Raw genomic sequence first — 24,709 nt, 5'->3', positions numbered from 1 at the left:
GAAGGAATTGATATGTGGATTTCTGAATTTCTCCTGGAATGTTGACTTTGTGTTGTTCCTTAAGTTATTAATGTAAATTGTGAACTTGGCTTTATTGTGAAAAGTTGATGTGATATGGAAAACAAGTTTTTTATGTATTTTTTTCCAGGACAAAACTGCAGATTTAGCTCTTCAGGAAGTAAATCCCCTAGTTGTTGACTTCTTCCTACCTACACTATGTTGATAATTAGAAATAATAGTAAAAATTTTCTAAGTCATATAGTGCTATAATCATTAGTAAGTAGTAAAATAGTCTTATATTTAGGAAGTGAGATCAGTCTGTAATAGAGAACTAATTGCAAACGTCTCATTAGTAGGTGAACATTTTAATCTCTATGGGATCAGAGCCACTAACAAAAAGTAATATAATAGAAGGCCAAAGGGAAAAGAAAGGCAATAAAACTGTTGACCAGGAGTCAATAGGAAGAAATATCACAACCCATAGACATTATTGGCTCTTTCACTCCCATTGATTCATAGAGATTCATCTCATGGAAACGTATACAACCCTTCCAGAATGTTAATATCAAATGATAGACAATTGTATATGACTAAGTCATTTTTTACTCTTTTGTAAGAGTAAGAAATGTTGTGATGTCTTTAGATTTCACTTACTTCAGAGATATTAAAGACATTAACTTTAGTCTTATCCCAAAGAAAACAGCAGAGAGGATTCAAAGGAAGTGATATTATTATTTTTTAAGAGGAAGAGAGATAATTTTTTAATATTTATTTTTTAGTTTTTGGTGGACACAACATTTTTATTTTATTTTTATGTGGTGCTGAGGATCCAATCCAGAGCCCTGCGCATGCCAGGCGAGAGCGCTACTGCTTGAGCCATATCCCAACCCCAAGAAAGTGATATTATTTTCCCCTCCTTTTGGGCAGAACAATAGCATTTAAGTAATGAGTTTTGTTTTTTTTTTTCCTAATGTGAAGCAGACATATGTAGGTATTGATAAAAATCACAGCCATAGCATATTTTTGAGGCATCAGGTTCTCCTTAGTTTTACAAATAAATCAGTCTTAACAAATGTAGGCACTGGCAATGTGGCAGCCCAGTTCTGAGTTATTCACGTATTTTCATCAGTCATCATTTTCCTTTGCCTTCCCAGGCTTATCCACACTGCAAGCTGTGCTGGATTCTGCTGCTGAAAAGAAATGGCAAGTGACTGCTATCAACGTGGGGAACATCAACAATGACAAGAAAGATGAGACCTACCGATCACTCTTTCAAGATCTGGAGTTAAAAAAAGAACGGCGTGTAATCCTCGACTGCGAACGGGATAAAGTGAACGATATCGTAGACCAGGTTTGCTCCTCTCTGTTGTCTAATGGCACCAAATATAGAATATGCATGCAACGTCAGCGTTTGCAAAGAGCATTTGTGCTAGGTGCTTGAACAGCGGTTTTCACTTTATGGTTTATGTAGGATGTAGCAAAGATCATCAATTAAATTATATCTGGCTTCAGTTAACATTAACAGATGGTTTTAATAACGCAGATGGATCATATTAATCACTAAATAAATTCAGCGCATATTTCCAGAGTTATGTTTTACATGATAAGTATTGCCTTAAACCTTGATATTTTGAGTTAGAAAATTTGAATTCCATTCTGTTAAAAGTTTTTAGAGGTCAAGAAATAGATATGTTTTAAAGTCAAAATAATATTTGAATTCTAGAGTAAAAGCAAGTGAATATTTTGGAGACACATGGATTATTTCAAATATTAGAGTACAGGATGGTGTAATCTCAGGTAGTAAGTCCATATTATTGTCTAACTGGATCTATAGCTCTAGAAAGAGTGTGCATTTATTTTTGTAAGAAGTAATTTTGTCTCTATATTAGGGGATTTGTGTCACTATAAAAAACTGTAATCTCTGAAGTTAAAATATGAAGGAAAGGCATTCAAAGGTGTTCAGTACTTGAGAAGTAAATTACAAGTATCCATTTGGACTGTTTGAAAGAATAACAAGATACCAGAGATAGGATATTTTTATCTGTCCTTACCATATTACCCTGCTTCTATTTAAGATCTTTAAGAATAGGACAATGATCAGTGATATTCTAATGATGAAAAATAATATCCATCGTGTTTTAAAGACAAGATAAAAGACCAGGGATGTATTATGATTTATTGATAAAAAATTTCCTTGGATGGTTATCTGTGTCTTGTCCTAACGTGCTCGCTCTGTCTCTCTCTCTCTCTCTCTCTCTCTCACACACACACACACACACACACACACACACACAAACACACACACACACACACAAGCACACATGTGTGTTCCTTGGAAGTATGTATGATTGGAAAGAAAATTCACAGTTGAGAACATCTTTCTTGGCCCATCTAGTTATATTTATTAATTCATTCAATGGAAAACATTTTACAAGCATACATGTCGATGAAGCTCTAACTGATTTATAATACAGACCTTAAAACATAAAAGGTGAAACCATCATGAAATATTGAATAATAAAACTAACTTGTTATGATAAAGAACTAAATGTTGTACCCCAGAAAGATGAGTAACTTCAATACAAAAATCTTGGTTCTAGTCTCAGGAGATGAAGTTAGGATTGTTTTTAACCTGAAGGTCTCTTGTTCAATGTGAACCTCAAAATCTCATTTGAATTTCAGAGGAGGTTCTCATTAAAACTGAATTTTAATAATATTCACTAGCCTGGTTAAACAAGTTTAATTATTCCTGACTCATCATAATAAATGTTGGTGAAAGCATATATATAAAAATATTCAGAATCAGAAGAGTGAAACTGCAAAAGAAAGTGGGACCATATGAAAAACTATGTTTTGAAGTAAATATATGATCACTGGTATTGACATCGATTCAAAAAGCAGAGTGTTTTGCATGTATATGTATTAATGTTTAATTTATTTAATGAGTGCATATACTTGGTAGTATCATTCAAGAAACATTTATATTGAGGACATCCTCTGTCCAGAGTGAAGGATCCTAATAAAGACAAGCTAGAATGGCATCTGTCCCCTATGAATATTATTTAGAGGGGAAGAAAAAATGTACCCCTACAACATTATAGTATCACAAATTATAATGCAAAGTGGTTGTGTTAGCTTTCCATTGCTAGATTAAATATATCTCTGGGCACTGTATCTTATGCCCGTAGGCCCAGAGGCTTGGGAGGTTGAGACAGGAGGATTAAAAGTTTGAGACTAGCTTTAGCAAGTTAGCAAGGCACTAAGCAACTTAGTGAGACCCTGACTCTAAATAAAAAGGTCTGGGGATGTATTTCAGTGAATAAAATGCTGCTGGATTAAATCACTGATACAAAAAAACAAAACAAAACAAAACAAACAAACAACAACAACAACAACAACAAAAACCCCCTGAGATTAATCAGAGAGAAAGGTTTATTTTGTCTAACAGTTTTCAATCTGTGGTTGGTTAACCCACTGCTTTCAGGTCTCTGGTGAGGAATAGTTCATCATGGTGGTATGTTGTGGTATGCTCACCCCAAGGTGACTATGAAACCCAAACAACAACAACAGAGAGAGAGAGAGAGAGAGAGAGAGAGAGAAACAGAGAGAGAGAGAGAGAGAGAGAGAGTGTGTGTGTGTGTGTTAGGAGGAGACCAGACTTTCACAATCCCCATGGAGGGCATGCTCTCAATGACTTAAAGACCTTTCACCATGCCCACTCTTAAAGGTTTCTGCTTATAATAATGCTAAGTGGAGGACCCAGACTTTAAGACCCAGGCCTTTGGGGAAATTTAAAATCTAAACTAAAGCAGTGAGCAGAAGTCAAGGAACACAGAGGATGAAGTACCTATCTTTCCAGGGAAAGAATAATCTGTGAAGTGTTCACTTAGAAGGTAGCATTTGGCTGGATTAGATTCACCCATTTATTTGTCAAATAGGTATCTCTGTTGGCTAATGTTTGTCAGTCAAGCACTGCGGTGTGTCCAGAACAGCAGTGGAAAACAAAATAGGCCAGCTCTACTGAGATACATTAATACTGTATCAGAAATTAACATAGAATTATAGGAATGGAATATACTACAAATGAAAAGAACAGAACCTTCTGAGAAAAAAAAGTTAGATTTGGATATACGTCAAGGAGTAGAGTTGACTAGGCAAAAAGTAGGGATAAAGTACATTTTAAGAAAGGGAAATGCTATTTATTCATTCAACTAGCAGGTAAAAAAGAACAGAAATGAGACGAAGCTCTTTATCTTCACGATGGTTTAAAGTTAGCAGTAGAATTAAACTGTATTCAATAATGTATATTACTATCATTTATTGAGACTTTGAAGGCATTTATAGATGTGATTAGGTAGCAAAGGATCTAGTCATCAAAAAATTTAGAAATTAACACAAATTTCTATTGTTGGTATAACATTACGCGTTATTATAAAGGAAAGTTACAAAAATCAGTATGGTCAGCACTAATTTTTATATAGACATGAACTAGTGAATTTTCATGTCCCCTTTTCTTCTCACAATGTACACTAAACTCAAGTAAGGAGGCTGGGATCGCTGTTTTACTGTTTATCTTAATTCTCAGAAGGAAGACATAGATGCTTTAGAAAGTAGAATGTACAGTAAACAAAGCCAACAGATGTCCTTAAGATATGTAAAGGACACAATCATTTTCATTAAACTGATGTCAGTTTACATATTTTTCATTCAGGACATCTTTTCTTCAAAATTCTCTCTTCAACATAGAAGGTTAAGTTTCTTGGGAAAGGCAACTGAGTTATGTTGCCTAAAAAACGGGTTAGAAAACAATAAAATCTCTAACTTTCTTTTGAACAGCTAACACTTCCTATCCAAGTGGCATATGGTAGAATCCTTCCCAGGAGTTTTGTTGGTGGTGTGTAAGTGTGCAGCTTTGGAGCACCTGGCTTGGTCTGGGTTGATGGAAAGTCAGGGAATTCCTCTCCCAGCAGGTGTGATGATTAGGCTGAGATCCACTGTGCATTGTCTGAAGTGATGGGGAAAAGGCTTTTGTGTGCAAAAAAACTAAAAGATAGCCATGTGAGAATGGAGAATGGAAAAAGTAGGTTTGAAGAAGGTCACAAGATCTTTGGAATTTAAAGCACATTAAAAAATTTATGCTTATTATGCTAAAACAAGGGAAACCACCAAATCAGTTTAATCAAGAAAGTGAGCTAATGGTTTGAATTCCTGTCTACAGCCTTGGCATTTCATACATTCCATTGGTGTGATCATTTTCTTACAAATAGAAATTTCATTTGAATGCAGATGACCTTGGATTTAGGGTAGTTTAATTTATGAATTTTTTTTAGCTTTATGGTGGAATGAGAAAGCCATATGCATTCAGTAAAGCTCTACTTTGAATTTTGAATGTTAGTCTTTTCCTGGGCTAGCAACATGCATGTGATATTCTCTTGTGATGCTGGGGTGGCAATGAGGCAGAGCTCTCAGTCTATCATGTCATCCTAAGTGGCAACACCCCATACTCTAATGTTTGTTAGGTGTATTCCATTCATGCTTGACTTCAGATATCTTCATATTACAGTGGATTTATCAGGACATAAGTCCATTGCAGGTTGAGGATTAACTGTGACTATGTACCAGTACAATGGCACAGACATTTCAAAGGTACCTAATCTCTTTATAACTGACATAGGTCAATGAAAACTAAAACTGATTCAATAATGTCCAAAACTATTGAGAGTGTTATTACCAGGGTGACCACTTCTTCCGTGATATGCTTGACAGTTTTAGAGAAAAAAAAATTAGTTTTTCTGATACTTGGCTGTCTAAACCTAGAAATGATGTCCATTTGAACTAAGCTTTCAACATTTCAAGATCCTTAGTATAGCAGTATTATTTTATCATGAAGAAATATTTTTATTTGTTCACCAATATTCTTAAATTTATGTAATTCTAGAAACTTTATTTGTGTTTATATTTGAATGTAGATCTGTGAATATAAAATCTCAGGTGTCGATTTCAAGTGTTTAATCTTTTACTAAAATAACAAGGGTGTAACTTTTGTAGGAATGAAATTATGACTCATGAATTAAATATATTTTGATTTTATGTATCTTTAACCTTCTTAAGGACTTTGTGTGCTTATTTTTTATTGACAAAAAAGGGATAGTTATTATGGTTCAGTGATTGACTTTGTAAAAGATAACAGTTATTAAGCACTAAAATTTATTATTACTGTTTTCTAAGAGAAATAGTGTCTAGATTTGATGATTATATTTTATCATAGATTACTTGATGATTTATTATAAATATTATTTAAAAAACCATAGCAGATAAAATTTCCTTTTTTTCCCCTAAATTAGATCATAATATCAGTAGTCTTACATTTATATCATTTGCTTTTATTAAATAATTGTCTCTTTACCTTTATTAGGTTATTACCATTGGGAAACATGTTAAAGGGTACCACTACATCATTGCAAATCTGGTAGGTGACTTAACTGGTACTTATTATTATTAGATATGCTTATTAATAAAAACTTAGAGCAATCATCGTTTATTAGTAGTATTTTAAAGATATAGTTTGTTTATATTTGATAGATTATAAATGACAGTATATTTCCTGTTTGTTATATTTTAGATTTACTTCCCAATTTCCATTCCCAGTCAATCTCCCATTATTACAAACTATGTAACAAGCTATAGAAATATGTCAGGCACAATGGTACACACTTGTAATCCCAGAGGCTCAGGAGGCTGAGGCAGGAAAATCAGGACTTTAAAGCCAGCTTCAGAAAGAGTGGGATGCTAAGCAACTCACTGAGACCCTGTCTCTAAATAAAACACAAAATAGGGCTGGGGATGTGGCTTGTGGTGAGTGCCCTTGAGTTCGAACCTCCCTACAACCCACAAAGTAACCACAACTACACCAACAAAAATAGCTATATAACTGCCTGGTGTGGTGATACAGACTTATAATCCCAGCAACTCAAGAGCCTAAAACAGGAGGATTTCAACTTCAAGACCAGCCTCAGTAGTTTAGTGAGGGTCTAAGCAAGTTACTAAGACCCTGTTTCAAAATTAAAAAATAAAAAGGACCGGGCATGGCTCAGTGGTTAAGTGCCTGGGTTCAGTTCCCAGTACCTCCCCCCCCCAAAAAAAATCTACAGAACAATATTTGACTTAATAAAATATATCTATATGGGAAGCTAATTTCAATTCAGGGGAAAATTTTTATAAATATATAAATTAATTGTCCAAGTGTTCCTTATTTTTCACTGTCAAATTAAAATTTACACTGAAATGACTGCGTGGTTAATTGTATTTCCTTCTCAAGTATAATCAATTAATTTGGAATTATAAAATCTTTTTTTTTTCAAAAAAGGTTTTAGATCAGTAGTGAAATAAGCTTTGGCCTTTATTATTATAAAATTTTATGGTCTTTAATTGTATCCGATCCTTTGTAATTAAGAACTACTCCCTGCATGCTCATGCATAATGTCCTCAGGAATCAAAGAAAAAGAAGGAAAGAGAATGAAAGCTAATCTAAATAGCATGGTAGGAGTCTGGTAGAGGTTTTTTGTTTTTTTTTTTTAAATACAAATGTAGATTTATTTTATAGTTTCTGAAGTATTGGATTGTATATCACAAAACATCATTTTGACTTGTGACAAGAAGAGAAAAAAAAAACAAAATTTATCAGCTTATCATAAATACTGTTTTCACTGAAGGTTGTATCAATGACTTAGGAATAATAAATTTCTAATCAACATACTACTGGGAGAAGTTGGTTTGTTCAAGATGAGATTTGTTTAGCAAAGAGATGTCTGTTGTCATAAAAATTCTCTACGCCAGATGGGTGGCACAGGTCTGTAATTCCAGCAATTTGGGAGGATAAAGTAGGTGGACTGCAAGTTAGAGGACAACCTCAGCAATTTAACAAGGCTCTATGCAACTTAGTGAGACCCTGTCTCAAAATAAAAGGTAAAATGGGCTGGGAATGTGACTCAGTGGTAAAACACCCCTGGGATCAATCCCTAGTTACCTGCCCCCCACAAAAAATTTTCTAGGCTTTTTCCTTATAGTGTACTAGGAGATCCTAAAGTACTTCCTATAAAAAAAAAGAATTAAAACAAATGAAATTCTGTAATGAGGCTCTTCAGAGCCACATTCAGGCAGAGAACAGCCTGGACAGCCAGTCCCCTGTGTGAATCCTGCCATTTGATGAACAACACAGAGCCACATCGAAAGCTGTGATCTTTAAAAATGTCCAGATGGAGAAGATTATACTGGAACATTCAGAAATAATGACAGAAGGCGGCTCATCAATTTGAAAGTTGGTATCTGATGCTATGGAAAAGGAAATAAGTATTTGAATGTTGAATGACCAAAGTTAAAAAAAAAAAAAAAAAAAAGCTGCTATCATGCTTCTATGGAGAAATCTACTTAATACTTGATCTGAATTCAAGTTTTGCTTTTCCTTTTTTGAACACTTGATTTCCTCACCACCTGGAACTTCTAGTGAATCGTAATTTCAAAAGTCTGTATCATGCTGTCATTTCTGAGAATTTAGGGCATCCTCAGAAATTCCACTGACATTTAAAATTAAAGAATGCCATCCAAAGGTGAATGGCTTTCATCCAAATTCTTGATTGAGAATGTCCTTTTCCCCCCAGCCAGTGTCTGGAGAGTGTCTGAAATGTGTTAGAGGAATTGGTTATAAAAGATAAAAACAAAGCAAAACAAAACAAAAAAAAAAACCTTCAAAAACTTCAGATATCATTATTGATGAATTTCTTCAGCAATTGCTGAATCCTTGATTGGGCTTCTGGAACAGTGTCTGAGAATAAATTCCTGAAAGAGCAATTGAAAGGCTAGCTAGTACATAAAGTGCGCATCAGGGCATCCTGTTTTCCTTTCCTCATCCCTTCTGCTGTCATGGATTTAACTTAATTATTTTAAAAATAATGCCTCTACAATTCAGATTGTGCCTTGGCTTCTCTGCTGTCATTCATTATCTCCTTTTCCTTCTGCTCCTCATAAATTGAAAAGTTTTAGACAGGAAAGAAGAAAACTTAGGGAAATGCAGATCCTCACGAAAGCCAGCTCAAAATCTTACCCCAAATTTGCAACTGAACTTATTGTTCGTAGTAAAATTACAGTAAAACAACAGTAAAAGGATAAAGATGTTTTAAAACCTAATGGAAAGGAAGGAGAAAATAGGAAAGAAAATACCAATTAAGCCAGAAGTCAACAAAATTTTTTAGGACATGGAGCAGATGAAGGATGAATATGTGGGATAGCTAACAGAAGGAAGATAAAACTGAAAAAAAAAAAAAAAAAAGTGCCTGCAGAGTGGGATAGCTAAAAAGAGGCAGCATTTACTGGCTTATAAAGCCCAACAAGGGTATTCATATGCACATTATTGAGGAAGAGCTTTCAGGAGCAATGTGTAGGTGAGTGAAGGAGGCAAGGCAGAGAAGGAAAGAGAGCTAAACAGGAATGTGGTTAAGGTCAGGTTTAGGCTCTGTCTGAGCCCAGATCCCCTAGAACTTTCTGTTGCATAAATTGTATCACCTTCTTCCAACAGGAGACAAGGCAGAGACAGGGGCCTTTGTACCAGATTCCAGTTAGTTTTCGCCTTAACCAAGGAGGGAGTGGTTTCCATTCCAAGGCCAATTATTTGGGAAAAGTTATGTATGTGAACCATTGGCCAAAGCAGTAAAGGCCCACAGAGGACGGACATATCAGTTCCACCTCTGAGGTGGATTCCAGGAAACCAGGAATTATTAGGAACACCTGGGACAAAGTATTTGATTCAAAGTCCCTTGCAGGAATGATTGGATACCCCAAGTACTCATTCCATACAACCCAAATAAAGAAGTATCCACAAAGCCTTGGTCCCTAAACCCCCACTTCTCTCTTGTTAATATACTTTATAAAAAATATGAATCGGAGGAATTTTGTGAGACTCAAGAAGCATGTGCTAAAAACACAAGACAACTAAATGAAAGTCTACAAGTGGAATTCTGAACCTCACGTCCCTCATCTGCCATCCTTTCTCTAGAATTTGGTCACATATATTCATTTATGTGGAGAGTGGATGATCTGAAGAAATCAAATGGAGCAGATATAGGCAGGACACACTTCTGTCCACCCCACCCAACAATCTATCTTATAGCAAAGCATACTTGCTAATGAGCCTCACTCACATATATAGAAATTCCAAGAAATGTCTCAGTGTCTTATTCTGAAATAATCAAGCATGACTAGTCATTTGAGAAAAAAAAAATTGCCATGAAGGATGCAATGCAAACAAACAGAAACTGGGCAGTTGACATCGGAAAAATGTTTAAAATCAGAGTTAATATCTACTGCAAAATAAAGGAAAATAATTTTAACCCATAAAAAATAAAATGAAGAATAAAATCATTGGAAAGCTAATTTGTTTTATTTCTTACAATAGAAAATTAAATTACATTAATCGGAAAATAAAATTGAGAAAAACTTCTAGATTATATGACAAAAGAACAATAAGATATAAAATGGGAAAAAAAGAAAACCTGAAAGAAACTTAGACATTTAATTTAAGGGTTACAATATTTTAATAATAGACTTTGTAGAAATAGAGAAGAGTAAAAATAGGGGAAGGGAATTATTAAAGAATTGTTTTGAAAAATGTCCAAATGACACAAATCTCACCACTGAATAAATAATACAATAATAGAAGAAAGAATGAAAATGAGAATATCATCATGGAATTTCAGAGATTAAGAGATTTTAGAAGTTTGGGGCAGTAACAGGGAAGTAGATAGGAGTGAGAAGCAGGTCACATGCAAAAAAGAATTAGAAATGACTTTTTTTGAGAGCAACAATGGAAAATGAAAGTCAACGGTTTGATACATTTAAGTCATAGAGTGTTCAACTCAAAATCCTATTTTGAGCCAAAATGCTAATCAAGTGTCAGGGTAAAATCATTTCAAATATAAAATGTCTCAAAAACTTTACTTCCAATGTGTTTTAGGAAACTATGAGGGAATCTAATAGAAAGAAAGAATAAAGTGAAAAAGGAAATATGACCCATGAAATGAGATTTATTCAAAAAAAGAAGTGAAGGAACACATTAGGGTAGTAATAGCTGTAGAGTAGAAGGAAAGAGGAACCAATTCAACCTGCAGCAGGAAGGAGGAGTCCTAGAAATTAAATATTTAGGATTACACTGAAATAGATTTCCTGATGTTTGAATATTTCTTTTGTAAAGAAGCCTTTCTTATATGTATATGAAATGTTTTCATGAAGCAACTGAAAAAACCTAAGGTTAGGCATATAGAGATCTCTAGTAGTGAAGAGACAGTGATTAACATTCAGGTGAAATAATGCTCATGGAGAAAAATGCAATCCTAGTACCTTATTTGATTTTGCTACTAATAACAGAGTTAAAAATATGTAAACAGAAAACATCGATCAAAATGGGTGAAGAGAGAAATGGTTTGGTTACATAATTGGGTTATATACTCATTTAAAATAAATAAAAACTCAACAAAAATATCTAAAATTAAGCAATTAAGAAAGAACAGTGAAAGTGTGTAATTCATAAAAAACAGGTAAATTAGTGAAAATGAAGTCATTGAAATTGAAGGCTTTGAAGCAGCTTAACTGGATCATCGGTGGGGTGGAACAGAGAATCTCTGATTTTGTTATGTATGTTTTAGTGTAACTCTCTCTATATGTATATATTTTCATATCAACAACAATGAAAAGATTATATTTTTTTCAGTATGAGGGCCCACACTTAATTCATGGCACTCTTAATCATTATGCACAATAACGAATCATTTTAAATATGAAAATATCTTAAAATATGAATATTTTATAATTATAAAATGTGATATATTTATAATTGTGACATATTGAAATTGGGATTTTTATTTTTGATAATCAATTTGAGTTAAAATTCATGACAGCACAATATTTGAAATCAATGAAAATACCACATGATAGTTTTAGTAATGAATGAATTCATTCTAATAATGTAATAGACATTGATCTTATAAAATTTAATATGTTCTATAAAATTAGTTTCAGGCTTAATTTGAAATTGTGTATTTTCAATTAAGCAATTGAGAACACTGACTGGGCATGTACCTTCCATTCTCATTTTAAAGATGTTTATCCCAGGCCAGGGAATGATCAATTTAAATAGGAATGACTTGACCACAAGGTTGCAGTCTTGAACTAGATTAATGTTAGTGTCTGTAACTACATGGCAGTGTTCTGTTTAGATTCAATAAATAAAGCTCATTCCTTATTAATTGATGGTCTCTCAATAAAATGGAGAACCTTTATACAAGGACTCTTCAGTACTTTATGAGACAGCCAATCATTAAGCATGGATTGATTATAAGGACCCACTGTGATATCTACATGATGTTAGGCGCTGGTGAGGAGCTTTGACTGATAAATGCGTGAAAATGTTCTTGGAGACTTTTTATCTCTCACATGTTCTTTGAAATATGTAAAGCCAAATGTGTAGAATTATTTGGGGAATGTTAAGTTCTACTTGAATGACATACAAATATTTTATGTCTAGGGATTTACTGATGGAGACCTACTAAAAATTCAGTTTGGAGGCGCAAATGTCTCTGGATTTCAGATCGTGGATTATGATGATTCCTTGGTGTCTAAATTTATAGAAAGATGGTCAACGCTGGAAGAAAAAGAATATCCTGGAGCACATACAACCACAATTAAGGTGTGCTTTTCATTTCTGTTTTTTTTTTTTTTCCATATAAGGATAGTGATGGAGTGTGGAAAATACAGAAAGGAATAGAGAGCCCAGATCAAATTTTGGCAAACATAGTTTATTATAGACTGCTAAATATAGTTTTTACATTATGTGTAAGTTAGAAACCATTTCGTTTTCTTACTGTTTGCAATTACCTGCATTTATTTATTTATCCATTTGGCTTTTTCATATTGAGTGGATTCTGTACCAGGCACTTGGGTGACTTTAAAAAAAAAAAGGAAAAAAAGAAAGAAAAGAAAAGAAAAGAAAGAGTCCTGCTTTTGCTCACAGTTTAGTGGAGGAAGGACAATAGCCCTGAGAGAAGAATGCCAGGGAGCAAGGGGACAGCAAACTGAAAGACACAGCAGGTGTCTTTCCTTGAATTGGAAGGCCTTATCTGAGGAGGAGAGAATTTTTAACATAAGACCTGAAGAATAAAAGGCAGTTGGCTGTGACTTAGAAAATTTTGTTTGCAAGTAAATTGAAGAATAATAGGTGTCAATTTTCCCTAATTTTCACAAAACTCCCTGGGAATCCTTTGGTCAATAAGCATATGGCCACCTATAAAAAGTGTATTTATGTGTTTTTGTGTGTGTGTGTGTGTGTATAAAATAACTGCTGATGAAAAGCCTAGACTTTAGCACCCTTTAGAAAGCAGACAAAAATCTCAATTACTTTAATAATAAAAAAAATAAATACAATGCTTTATGCAATCCAACAAGTAATTCAGGAGTACTAGATGTCATTTGCTGCTGTAGTATATGAGCTATACAGATTCTGCTTTGTTCTCCATGGGTTTGGACACACTGAGGCCTTCACTTATTTATTTGATCAATTTTATGTGTATCTAGACATATGCATGTGTTTACCTTCAAATGTTCTATGTTTCTGCGGTTGGAAGTAAGGTTTTTTTAAATTTTGTTTTTGTTTTCCCTTTTTTGTTGACTTTATTGAGAGCAGAGTTAAGTCTTGGCCAAGAGTGGATTGAGAAGTGAATGGTCTGAAGGAAGCATACTGTTGACTTTCTTCACAAAACTAGAAATTTGTGACCATGACAGGCAAAGGGTGCAAAGTCTTTTCAAATGTGTAATGATTTTGTTTGTGTTTTATAAAGTGGGTTTTATATGAACCAGTACTGGAAGTGCAATTCTAGTTGCTGTCCTCAAACTGATTATACGTCATGGACAGGGTATTTGACTATAAATTTTCTGGCTGTGAAACTGGTCCCAGATAAAGATTAGAAACTCTGATGTTCTCTATTTTCAGGTATATAATTTAATCTTTTTAATTTTAAGTCAATTTCAGAGAAGCATCCCATAGGATGTTAAAAAATAACTCTCAGTTAATTTTTTGAAGTAGATATCTTCCTGTTTGGTGGCCTTGACCGAGATTTAGCATTTCGGCTGTTTACGTGTGGTTTTCTAGGTATCTGCAGGTAACAAAGTTGTTGAGAATGTGAATGGACACCTGGACCCTCAGTTAATGTGAGGTGTGTCTACCTCTGTGTCCAACAGAAGTGTAACTGCCCATCCCTTTACAATGGAACTTCAGGCTTCTGTCCATCAAGACAGGATACAATTTAAGTTCTCTGAAGAAGAGCACTTGTGACACGAACACTCCACTGGTCGTTGTATGGTCCCCTTGTTGTTGCTGTGAAAAGTTTGAAAGAATATGAGGTTTTATTTTTCTCCTAGAAGTCATATCATTACTCAGGTTCATGTGTATTGCATCAAAATGTTGGTATATTCAGGGCACACGGGCTCTTTGGCAATCCATTCTGTTACCATTTTTGCCAAAAGCCAGTGCCAGGTATCCCAGGGAGCATACATGAAGACCTCCTTTTTTCTCTTCCTGCATAGCATTTTTCTTCCATAATGCCTCATTTTGGTGACTTCTAACAATTTTCAGAGATCATGATGGCCTTTCCTTGTGTAATGTTGCAAAGAACGTAGGTATACGAGTTGAAAAACAGGCTCTAAATCACTACTTGACCTTGGGTCCAGTTTTCTCATCTGTTCCATTCAGTCATAACTGTTAATTCCAAGGTTGCTGTGAAGATTAGGTCTAACATTAAAAAAAATAATAATAAGCATAACATTAGAAGCATTGATACTAATATCTGAATATCTTTTCCCACTCCTTTCCTAAAATGAAGGAACACCAGCCAATTGCAAAAGTATATTTCAGTTTTAACATTTTGTGATCCCTCTACTTCTACCTCAGAGATATGATTTATAAGGTCTTTGAAACTTTAGAAAAAAGATTAAAATTCTGGGAGAAAATGCATCTGTAGGTGGGAGTTCATCCTAACAGACACAGATTGCTCATGTACTAGAGAGCCAGGAATGGAATATAAAAATAGAAATGAAAAATGTATGAATCTTACCCTTGAAAATCTACAGTCTTATGGAGGAGACAAACATGCAACTGTAATAGAGAATGATGCATGTAAAATGTGCCAGTTCTTTGCAGATGATTAGGACAGTCTGTGAGAGGGAGATTAGGGAAGAACTTCCGTAGGAGGGACACCAGAGCAGCATGGTTGATCAGGAAAATAAGTATGGGAGGGTGTTTAAAAGAGCAGCAGGTACAGAGACTGGAAATGGTGAAACAGCATGACAGATTCAAGGAAATAGACAACTTTTGCAATTGCAAGAACTTAAATATTTGGAACTGGTGAAAAGGGACATGTTTGGGAAGTTGTCAGAGGTAAGGCTATTCAACTGCCAACAGATATAACAGGTAGCAGTTAAAAGCTCTAATAGTTCCTCCTTATCTATGATGGGTAAGTTCCAAGGCTCCAAGTGAATAGCTAAGATGATGGATGGCCTCAAGCCCTAGATATATTTTGATTTTTCATAAACATACATAACTATGATAAAGTTTAATTTATACATTAGGCATAGCAAGACAGGATTAACAACTAATATAAAATAGAACTATTATAACAAAATACTATAATAAATGTTATTTATCGTCTCTCAAAATGTCTTATTATACTGTACTCCTTTTTTTTTCTTGTGCTAATTTGAGATGACATAATGCTTACTTGATGGGGTGAACAGTAAGGTGAATGACACAGACCTTGTGACCTCAGCATACAATTTTTTTTTCTTTCTTAATGAGAACATTCACCTTTTCACTTAGAGAAAGCACTTGACAGCTCCTCTTCAGCATATCCAGATTGCCAGCATCACCACTCTAGCACTTTGAGACCATTATTAAGTAAAATAAGGGTTAACTGAACACAAGCACTGCCAAACCACAAAGAGTACAAATGACTAACAGGGTAGTGTATAAAGCGTGGATACGCTGGACAAAGGCATGATTCACATTGTGGATGAGAACAAATGAGAGTGTGAGGTTTCAGCATTCTACTCAGAATAGCACGTGATTTATAAGTTATGCATTATTTATTTCTGGAACTTACCATTTCATATTTTCAGACCATGGTTGACCCAGGTAACTGAAACCATGGAAATCAAAAGCATGGATGTGGGAAAACTACTTTTGAGATGTTCTCTATTTCCATAGGCAGAAGAAAGAAGCCAAAACTAGAAGGCGCTATATTGCATTCTCTAAATATAAACAGTGTATTCTCAATATATGATTCATTTAATGAGAGCAAGCAGAAATATCTTTAATGAGATTATTTCCAATGAGGTTACTTTGTTTGATGTTGTTTTTTTGGTCATTGACTATATCAGGTACATTTTCTGGTGATTTAAATCACATTTTATTACTCTACAATAAAAAACTAGTGCTATAGGCACAAAAACTTGTAAAAAATATTGTTCATTATATCAAATTCTTTCCATGGTTGGGCTTAGGAAATTAAATCAAGTGGGAATAATAAACAAATTATTGTTTTAAAGTTTTAGTCTTCCTCAAAAGTTAATGCAACTTCCATAGTTTCCCAATGAAAATAAATTTTATTCAATAAATCAGTAAAATATTAAATGAGTTGAAATATTTAATATATTTTAATGACATCAAATATAAATTGCAACATTTAAATTTCTTTATTCTTACATAACATACCAAAAATAACTCTGGAATAATAGCACTGAGATTTTATTTTATTTTATTTTATTTGTGGTGGTGGGCATGAAACCCAGAACCTCTTGCATGCTAGGAAAGCCCTGTAACCTTGAACTACATACACCTTAGCCTTGCACTGAGATTTTAAATCTGACTCTGTCTTTCACTAATTTGCTAATAACTTGGGATGATATTCATTCATTCACTCATTCATTTATCCATTCAACACATATTTGTTGAATTTCTACTCTGCAACAGAACCTGTCCTAAGTGTTAAAGAAAAGGCAAAATTCTGTTCTTCAAGGAGTTCACAGTCTTCAGAATCAAACTCAACAATTCCCTTGTAGAAATGATACAAATTGCCTTAATGATATCTTAAACAGACATGTTCAAACTCAACTCTTGATTTTCCACCAGATAGTTCCTCCTAGCCTCTGCAAATGATTTCTTCCAAGTCATTCCCATCTCGGTTGATGACAACTCCAAACTTCAGTTGTTAACTTTTCAAACTTGAAAATGACCTTGACTTCCCTCTTTCCTTTGCAGCCCACATCCAATCTGTCAGAAAATCCTATTAGCACTGCCTCATTCCTTACCACCTCCTCCACAACCACTCTCAATGCAACTATCATCCTGTCTCTGCCAGGATGATCCCCAAAGTCTCATAAACTGGTTTCTCTCTTCCTACACTTCTCTCCATCTTTGTCATCCTGGTGGTTCTGTTCCAAATCCTCCAGTGTGTTTCTGTTTCACTTGGTGTACAAGTCATCCTCAGTGGCTTAGGAGACTCTAAATGCTCTGTCATTTAGTCTCATATGACCTCATTTCTCAGCATGGTCCCTCTCACTCACAGTATTCCAGCAACATTGGCATGCTTGCTAATCCTTAAGTGTCCCGGGGTATTTTCCCATATCAGAGCCTTAGCACTGCTTATTCTGTCTTCTGGATCAATTGCCCCTTACATACCTGCATAACTGAGCCTCTTGCATTGATTAGATCCTGGCTTCAATGAAGTCTTCTCAAGGAGTCAATAGACAGAGGGTCTCTATTTAAAACTGTAATCTGTCCATCATCACAAGTGCCATCACCCTTCCTCTGCTTCATCTCTCCAACCCCATTCTTACCTTGAAGTATAGTTTATTGGTCATTAATTCATTTATTACATTATTGTCTGCCTTCTCCTGCTTGAAAGTAAGTGCAGTTTTATTGTTTGTTCATGGATATATCCCAAGCTCCTAAAAGTCTAGTACATAGTACCTATTCAAGAAATACTTACCTAATGAACAGTAGAGGAAAAGAAAGTATCACCTATAATAAAGACAAAATTCTGGTTCTGGAGGTAAGAAAAGTCTTCTTGAAGGAAACAGCATAGAGCTTAAGACCTAAAAGAGAAATGGAAATTACAGGCAAGTAGAAGGGACAGTGGCTCCAGAGAGAGGGAAATGGACCGGTGAAATATCCAGGGCAAGGAAAATATGAATATTTCCACAAGGCTAAAGGTTGAACAGAGGTGCTTTGAGGTACTACTGAGAAATTGTACTTTAAAAATGTGCAGAATCCAGGATTGGGGGTGTAGCTCAGTGGGAGAGAGCTTGCCTAGCATGTGTGAGATCCCAGGTGTGACCTTTTATAGATCAAAAATAAGATTCTTATTGTAGCTTATTGACCCTGAGTCTTACAGAGTGGTTTGCAAGAGTAAGTACAGGAGAGATACTTGTAGCAGTGAAGGATAATGAACTGTAAAATAAAAGCAATCATTTAGAAAATACAAATCACTGAGAAACTTTGTAGTTATCATTGCTATGAGATTCGATTGAAATTTCTGTCACAGCATTTGGTGTGTCCATTCATTCAGCCATAGCAGAAAAGTAGTGAGTAATTTTACTTGATGATACGTAAAGTGACTGCAGAAATCTGACCTGATCCTTCGCAGCATCTAGATCACCTGTGGGATGATGAAAGTAGGCATTTTTACCTTCCTTAGACAAATAATGTCAAAAAATGGCAAATTATGAAAAATGATTTGTCCCTATCTAAAAAATAATTCACAAATATTTCCATTTTGAGATGTATTTTTTGTGTTTTTCTCATCTCCAACAACTTTCACAATACGACTATTTATTCTACCTTCTTTCATAGAAACCCTGGTTCTCTTGTGTCATTGATGTCTTGCTGGTGTTAAGTGATTCAATACCAGAATGTGACTTGACATTTGTGTGGCACTTTAAATAATGCCTTTCTCACAAGAATCTCATTTTACTTGGGAAAGGACTTAACACACATACTAACTTTCTTAATTGCTATCCTAAGAGACTTATTAGTCCTGTCTGAAAATAGTAAAATCTTTTTCAGTCCAGTAATTAGTGTCGTGCATTAAATAGTACCCTGGTGGCCTAATCGAATTAATTCTGCTTCGGAAGCGTTTAAACTGACCAAAACCCACAGCTGATTCTTTAGCATTTACCATTGCTAATATTAAAGTGTTTGCCCACCAGCAAACCAGAAGCTTGGCAGATTTAGTTTTTTATATTTCATAGTTTAAAAAACTGTGCATGCGATTGAATTATCCTCATAAACTTGGAAAAAAATTGGTTTTGATAATATGTATTTTGTCAAAGTTAGTTGAAAGAATTTTATATATATTATACCATTAAATATGCATTATTGATGTTTATAGTTATTATAATGCAGGATATCTGGGTTCAAATCTCATTTCTGTTACCAATATTTTGCCCCAAAGACTGGGTGGACTTTTCCTCTCAGAAGACCTAAGACGATGAAGGAGACTTTCATTCTTGTCCAACCATAGAAAGGGAAAGTAAACTTACAAATCAACTTCTCAACCCTTTGGGGCTTGGAAGGTTATAGATAAAGGATTAAAAAAAAAAAAAGCATGAAAGGACTAGGCATGCAGATGGAGTGAAAAAGAAATTAGAGCTTGTTTGGCATTCACTCTGGCAGCCATCTTAGATTTGACCCACTTTGGCCAATTCACTTGAGGAGAAACTTCTAGCTTTTAGGTATCCCGACCTCAAAGATAAGCAGGATGAAGATGGTGTAGAAATTCAGCTAGGTCTCCCAGGTGGAACAAGATTAGAGCAGGTAACATTTCCACATTTCTGTATCTGTAAAGACAACAAGTAATGATTTCTAATATTTTCCAGAAATCTCTAAAACCATAATGATGTGAAAAACTAACCCGGTCCTCAATAAAATGTTACTATTTCTCATTTTTTTGCTGAATCTCTGAAATCTCATTGGTTCCCCTCCTGCTAAAGATTGTAGTGACTTGCATGTAGACATCTTTGATCTCTAGGTGCCCAAACTGAAATCTAAATCACCCTGGACAGTATGTGTTTTGCATAGATTGTAAAAAATAAGGAACTGTTACAAATGGGAGACACCAGGAGGGATTTATGCAACTAATGAAATAAAAGCTTTGCTTCTGAGGAAGTCTTTACCTGTTGGCTAAATCAAAACCAGACAGTGCTTTAATTTAAATTTCTTTTTCTATCTTTGTCGGAAAAGTTGTACTCTTAAGTATGTCATTTCAAGTTTTTGACTATACAAGGCTTGTTCCTTAAGTAAGATTTTTAGTCAAGGTCAGGAGCCATTCTTGGTAATTTAGGCAAAAAATATGTCATTTTTAATGTATTCTTTCTACGCGAAGAGGCTTTCTTCAGAGTGGATTCAAATAATTTTTATTATTCATAGAGAATAATAAAGGATGTTAATTTTGGTTTCTTGCCAATGGAGCTTTCATTTCATACCCTTGGAAAATGTGATATGGCTTGTGTGCTTACCAAGGATGTGGAGCTTTTATGAAGGTTTTATGCCTTTATGCAGTGCAGTTTCAAAGGGCACATGTTCAAAATGCTTTACAGTAAATTAAAGATGACCTTATCACAGACAGTTCTTTTCCAGAGGGTAGACGGCTGTTGAATTCGAAATTAAGACAAGTGAATAATTTTAAGGATATAATGTATTTCCTCCTTACTGTTCTTTTTCTTACGACTTTATTTGATTCTTGACTATTGCTAGGAAGCTTAAAAAAGACTTCCTAAGATTCTTCATGTGGGTTTATTTATTTTCCCAGAGCTCTCCATTTTCTTTTTTCTGTTGCTAACTATTGTGTAAAAGAAACAAATCATTTTATTGTGGTTCGAACCCCCTCAAAAATATCATTCAGCATACAGTGATTCTATGTAAATGATTTATGTTATCTTAGCAATGAGTATGTGAAATTTACCAGGCTGTAAGGCGTTTAACATTCCAAAGTGTTATGCAAAACATTACTTTTATAAAGTAACCTGGTGTGCAGGAAATTTTTAAAAATGATACTTAGTCTGGACAATGCTGATTCAATGTAACTCCAAGATTTCTCAGAGCCTGTGATATGTCAACGTGAGAATAATTTTATTGGGCCCAGAACTGTTTTTGTTGAGCAAGATAGTGGTTTTCAAAACATTGTTAAAAAAAAAAAAACTAGTTTTACATTATGGTAGATAGTAATAGAAGGAAAAAAATAAAACAAACTTTCTGGTTAATAACTTATATCTTTATCATATTTTAAAATTCACCACATTTTTTTTACTTTCTACACTTATTTGATATAGTATTTTCTATATCAAATATGGCCTTAGTGTGTCTGTTTAAAACTGCATATTGTTCAAAAACTGGTACAGTATCATGTAAGCCAGAACAGTGGGGTTCCCTCAGTGACTCAAGGACACAGGAATCTGAATTATAATTCCACTTTTGTCACATATTTTTGTGGTCAGGTATCAAATACAATGTTAAGCTGGGCACATTGGCACATTCCTGTTATCCCAGCATCTTGGGAGGCTGAGGCAGGAGGATTACAAATTCAAGGCCAGTGTCAGTAATTTAGTAAGGCCCTGTCTCAAAACAAAAACAATAAAAATTTTTAAAAAGGGCTGGGGTGTTGCTCAGGATAAAACACCCGCTAGGTTCAATCCCCCCCAAAACCTTTATAACTTGGAATTCACACCTACAAAATCAGAATAAAAATACTGTGGTATAGGATTGTTTTAAAAGGTCTTACTGAGGTTTGCCACATGGAGAGCTGAGTTAACAAAATTCTTCTTCTTCATCTTTCTTTTCAACACTTCTATGGCATAAAAGGGTCCTTGTTCTCCTTTTTTGGCTAAGAACCCTTAGACACTAATACTTGTTAACTTGCCCAATGATAACAGAGCAGTAAATAGTAAAATCTGGAATGGAGCCTTCCTTGTCTTTTGGTACTAAATGCAATGTTTTCTAAATTGTACTCAACTAAATTTTGAGTTTCATGGAAAATTTAGAAAGTGGCTATTCACAGGACATTTTGTAACACTTTGATACTATTTAATGGTCAGTACTTTTATTTTTGAATATCTTTTTTCTATTTGATCATGAGATGGATAGTATGTTTAGAAAAGATGCCAGCATGATGATAATCCATAAAACTTTATGCTGTTGTCTATCCTTTTTTATATTCATTATGTTCAAAATGAACATACAACTTTACCTATACCTACCCCTGCTGCTTTTGATGTCAGGCATGATGTATTCTGGTATCAGTGGTAATAGTAATGTGTTATTAATGGTTTGTCTGATGACTGTTGGACAAAATAAACAGATTTAAAATGCATGTTTTACTTAATATTGAACAGTACATTTCAATAAATATGCATTCAAAATGGAATTAAAAGAGCATTTGGAAAATGGACTATAAAGATGATTTTCCAGATTTCTTCTGATAGTGTGGAGATGATGTGTTCATGAAATAGGACTGCAAAGCGAAATGGTCTCCTATTGAAATTTCCAGCTCAGCTCAGAGATTTCACAGAGTGTAAACATCAGGGCAGAGATGAAGCATTTGTTTTCAAAGAAGGAAATAGTTACACTGCCATCATGTTCCCTTCAAATTAATTTACATCTACTTTAGCGGATGGTCAAATAAAACAGAAATATTTAACTATCCAATCAAAAATGTGAACATACTTGTTTAGAGGAATCAATGAGCCATATATGCAGAACATAAACCAAAAGGAACTCTGGAGGCAGAACCAGCTGATTTTCTTTTAGCTCAGAATTGTGTTTCTGTGACTGTGACTTTTAATTTAAAATGATAATAAGCTTAAGACATGATTAGATTTGAGCATTTGAAAAAGGTTGAAAGGATTTTTCTTTCTAATGTGCTCAGGCTCTGAGTTATAATGGCAATATGCAGCATGGATCTAAGTGCTTTTAGTTCATTTGGTCTAATCTTATTTTTTAATGTAGTTCACCAACATTTATAGACCACTAATACATTTAGTAGATGGCTTTACAGATTTCTCCTAGTAATGTGAGCAAGCTGACTCAATGAAGATTTTGGCTTTTAGCTATTATCATAATTTCAATATAAATTGCAATATTTTTAACATCCAATTTATTCAATTTAGGCTCCATTTCCTATCCAGAGACCTGGACGTTATTTTAAGAGTTAAGTTGGCAATGAACTGAATGCTACATAAGAAAGCAAATTCATCAATGCTTTTCCATGTAGGAAAATAGAAACAGACACACAATTGAGGCAGATATACCTTGCTGTGACATTTCTTATTTGCTTCAAAGGTCTTTCCTTAAGTAGACAAGATATGAAGCAATGGGAATATAATCTAATTTTTTAAAAATGATACATAGATATTGTAGGATATTTGGAAAAGAAATGTAATTATCTATGTTTCCTCCCTAATATTATAACCACCCTTCTTTTTTTTGGAAAGGATCCATTTCTTATTAATCTTCTTGTTTGATTTTTGACTTTTTCAATTGAGATGTAATAGTAATATTTATCACTGATTTCATTGAAAGCATTAATTGTTTTGTTACATAACCTTTCTTAGTATCACTTTAAAATTTTTTATTAGTGCACTATAGTTACATGTAACAATGGGGTTCATTTAGACACAGTCATACATGCCTGAGGGATAATTTGCTCAACTTTAGTCCCCAGTGCTTTCTCTTTTATTCCCCACCTTCTCCTTTATTTTCCTTTCTCTACTCTATACTGGTTTGTCTTCTATTAGTATCATTTTGTAATAGCTACAAAATACTTCCCATGGCAGAAAATGTAGTGTCTTACATATTTCCCTGTTTTCAGAAATTTACGTTGTTTCTAATATTTTTCATGCTACAAACAACACCAAAGTTAATAATCTTTCTATAAAAATTCACTGTTTTTCGGAATATTTTTTGGAGTTAGCATATTTTTTCCAGTTAGCATAAGTTGGCCAAGTGGCTTCTCTCACATGTTACAATTTGCCTAATACCTATAACTTTTAAAGGTAACAATTGCAGATTTTGCAAAAATTGAGAATGGGTTTCATTTAGATCTGTTTAGTTTGAGGCAAGAGTAGGAAACACAAGTGTGACCATTCAGGAGATATCTATAGATTCTTTAGAAACCCAAGGGAGTGAGAAGAGACATTGCACCTATGGGACACTGAAGCCCATGAGAAGAAATTTTAACAGATGGCATTTGAGAAAAAATTTTAGAAGGAAATTTACAAGTGAGGCTGGGGATGTAGTTCAGCGGTGGAGCATCTGCTTAGCGTGTGTGAGGTCCTGGGTTCAATCCCAGGGGGAGCAGCGAGAAAACAAAAAGAAGATTTTTTTTTTACATGTAAATATGAATATCTTATTATGTTTGCAACACTCATATTCATTCATAGTGCACTGTGGCCGCAGACTAATTTTGTCTTTTTATTTTTTCTCCTTCTTAACTCCCCCACCAAATTTGTTCACTTATGTCATTTATGTGGTAAAATGAAAGCAATTCAACTGAACAGACTCATTTGCAGAGATTAGATAAATGATATTCTCACCCTACCATTCTGGCATAAAAATAAAATG

The 24,709-nt window shown here is 34.3% G+C and overlaps 1 protein-coding gene across 12 annotated transcripts in view; it reads left to right on the top strand.

The window, feature by feature from the left end:
* Positions 1-24,709, top strand: part of Gria2 (glutamate ionotropic receptor AMPA type subunit 2) — a 139,642-nt gene that overhangs the window by 81,321 nt on the left and 33,612 nt on the right. For all 12 annotated transcript variants that reach the window (XR_005737304.2, XM_021730278.3, XM_078021959.1 and 9 more), the window contains 3 exons: positions 1,155-1,351; positions 6,416-6,469; positions 12,572-12,733. Coding sequence is in view for 11 of the 12 variants with exons in the window: in XM_021730278.3 (XP_021585953.1) it covers positions 1,155-1,351; positions 6,416-6,469; positions 12,572-12,733 (413 nt within the window). In the remaining variant the exon portion in view is untranslated. The remainder of the gene's footprint in view (positions 1-1,154; positions 1,352-6,415; positions 6,470-12,571; positions 12,734-24,709) is intronic.

The sequence above is a fragment of the Ictidomys tridecemlineatus genome, chromosome 9 (assembly GCF_052094955.1).
Source record: "Ictidomys tridecemlineatus isolate mIctTri1 chromosome 9, mIctTri1.hap1, whole genome shotgun sequence".
Lineage (NCBI taxonomy): Eukaryota > Metazoa > Chordata > Mammalia > Rodentia > Sciuridae > Ictidomys > Ictidomys tridecemlineatus.
This window is presented reverse-complemented; position numbering and strand designations above follow the sequence as displayed.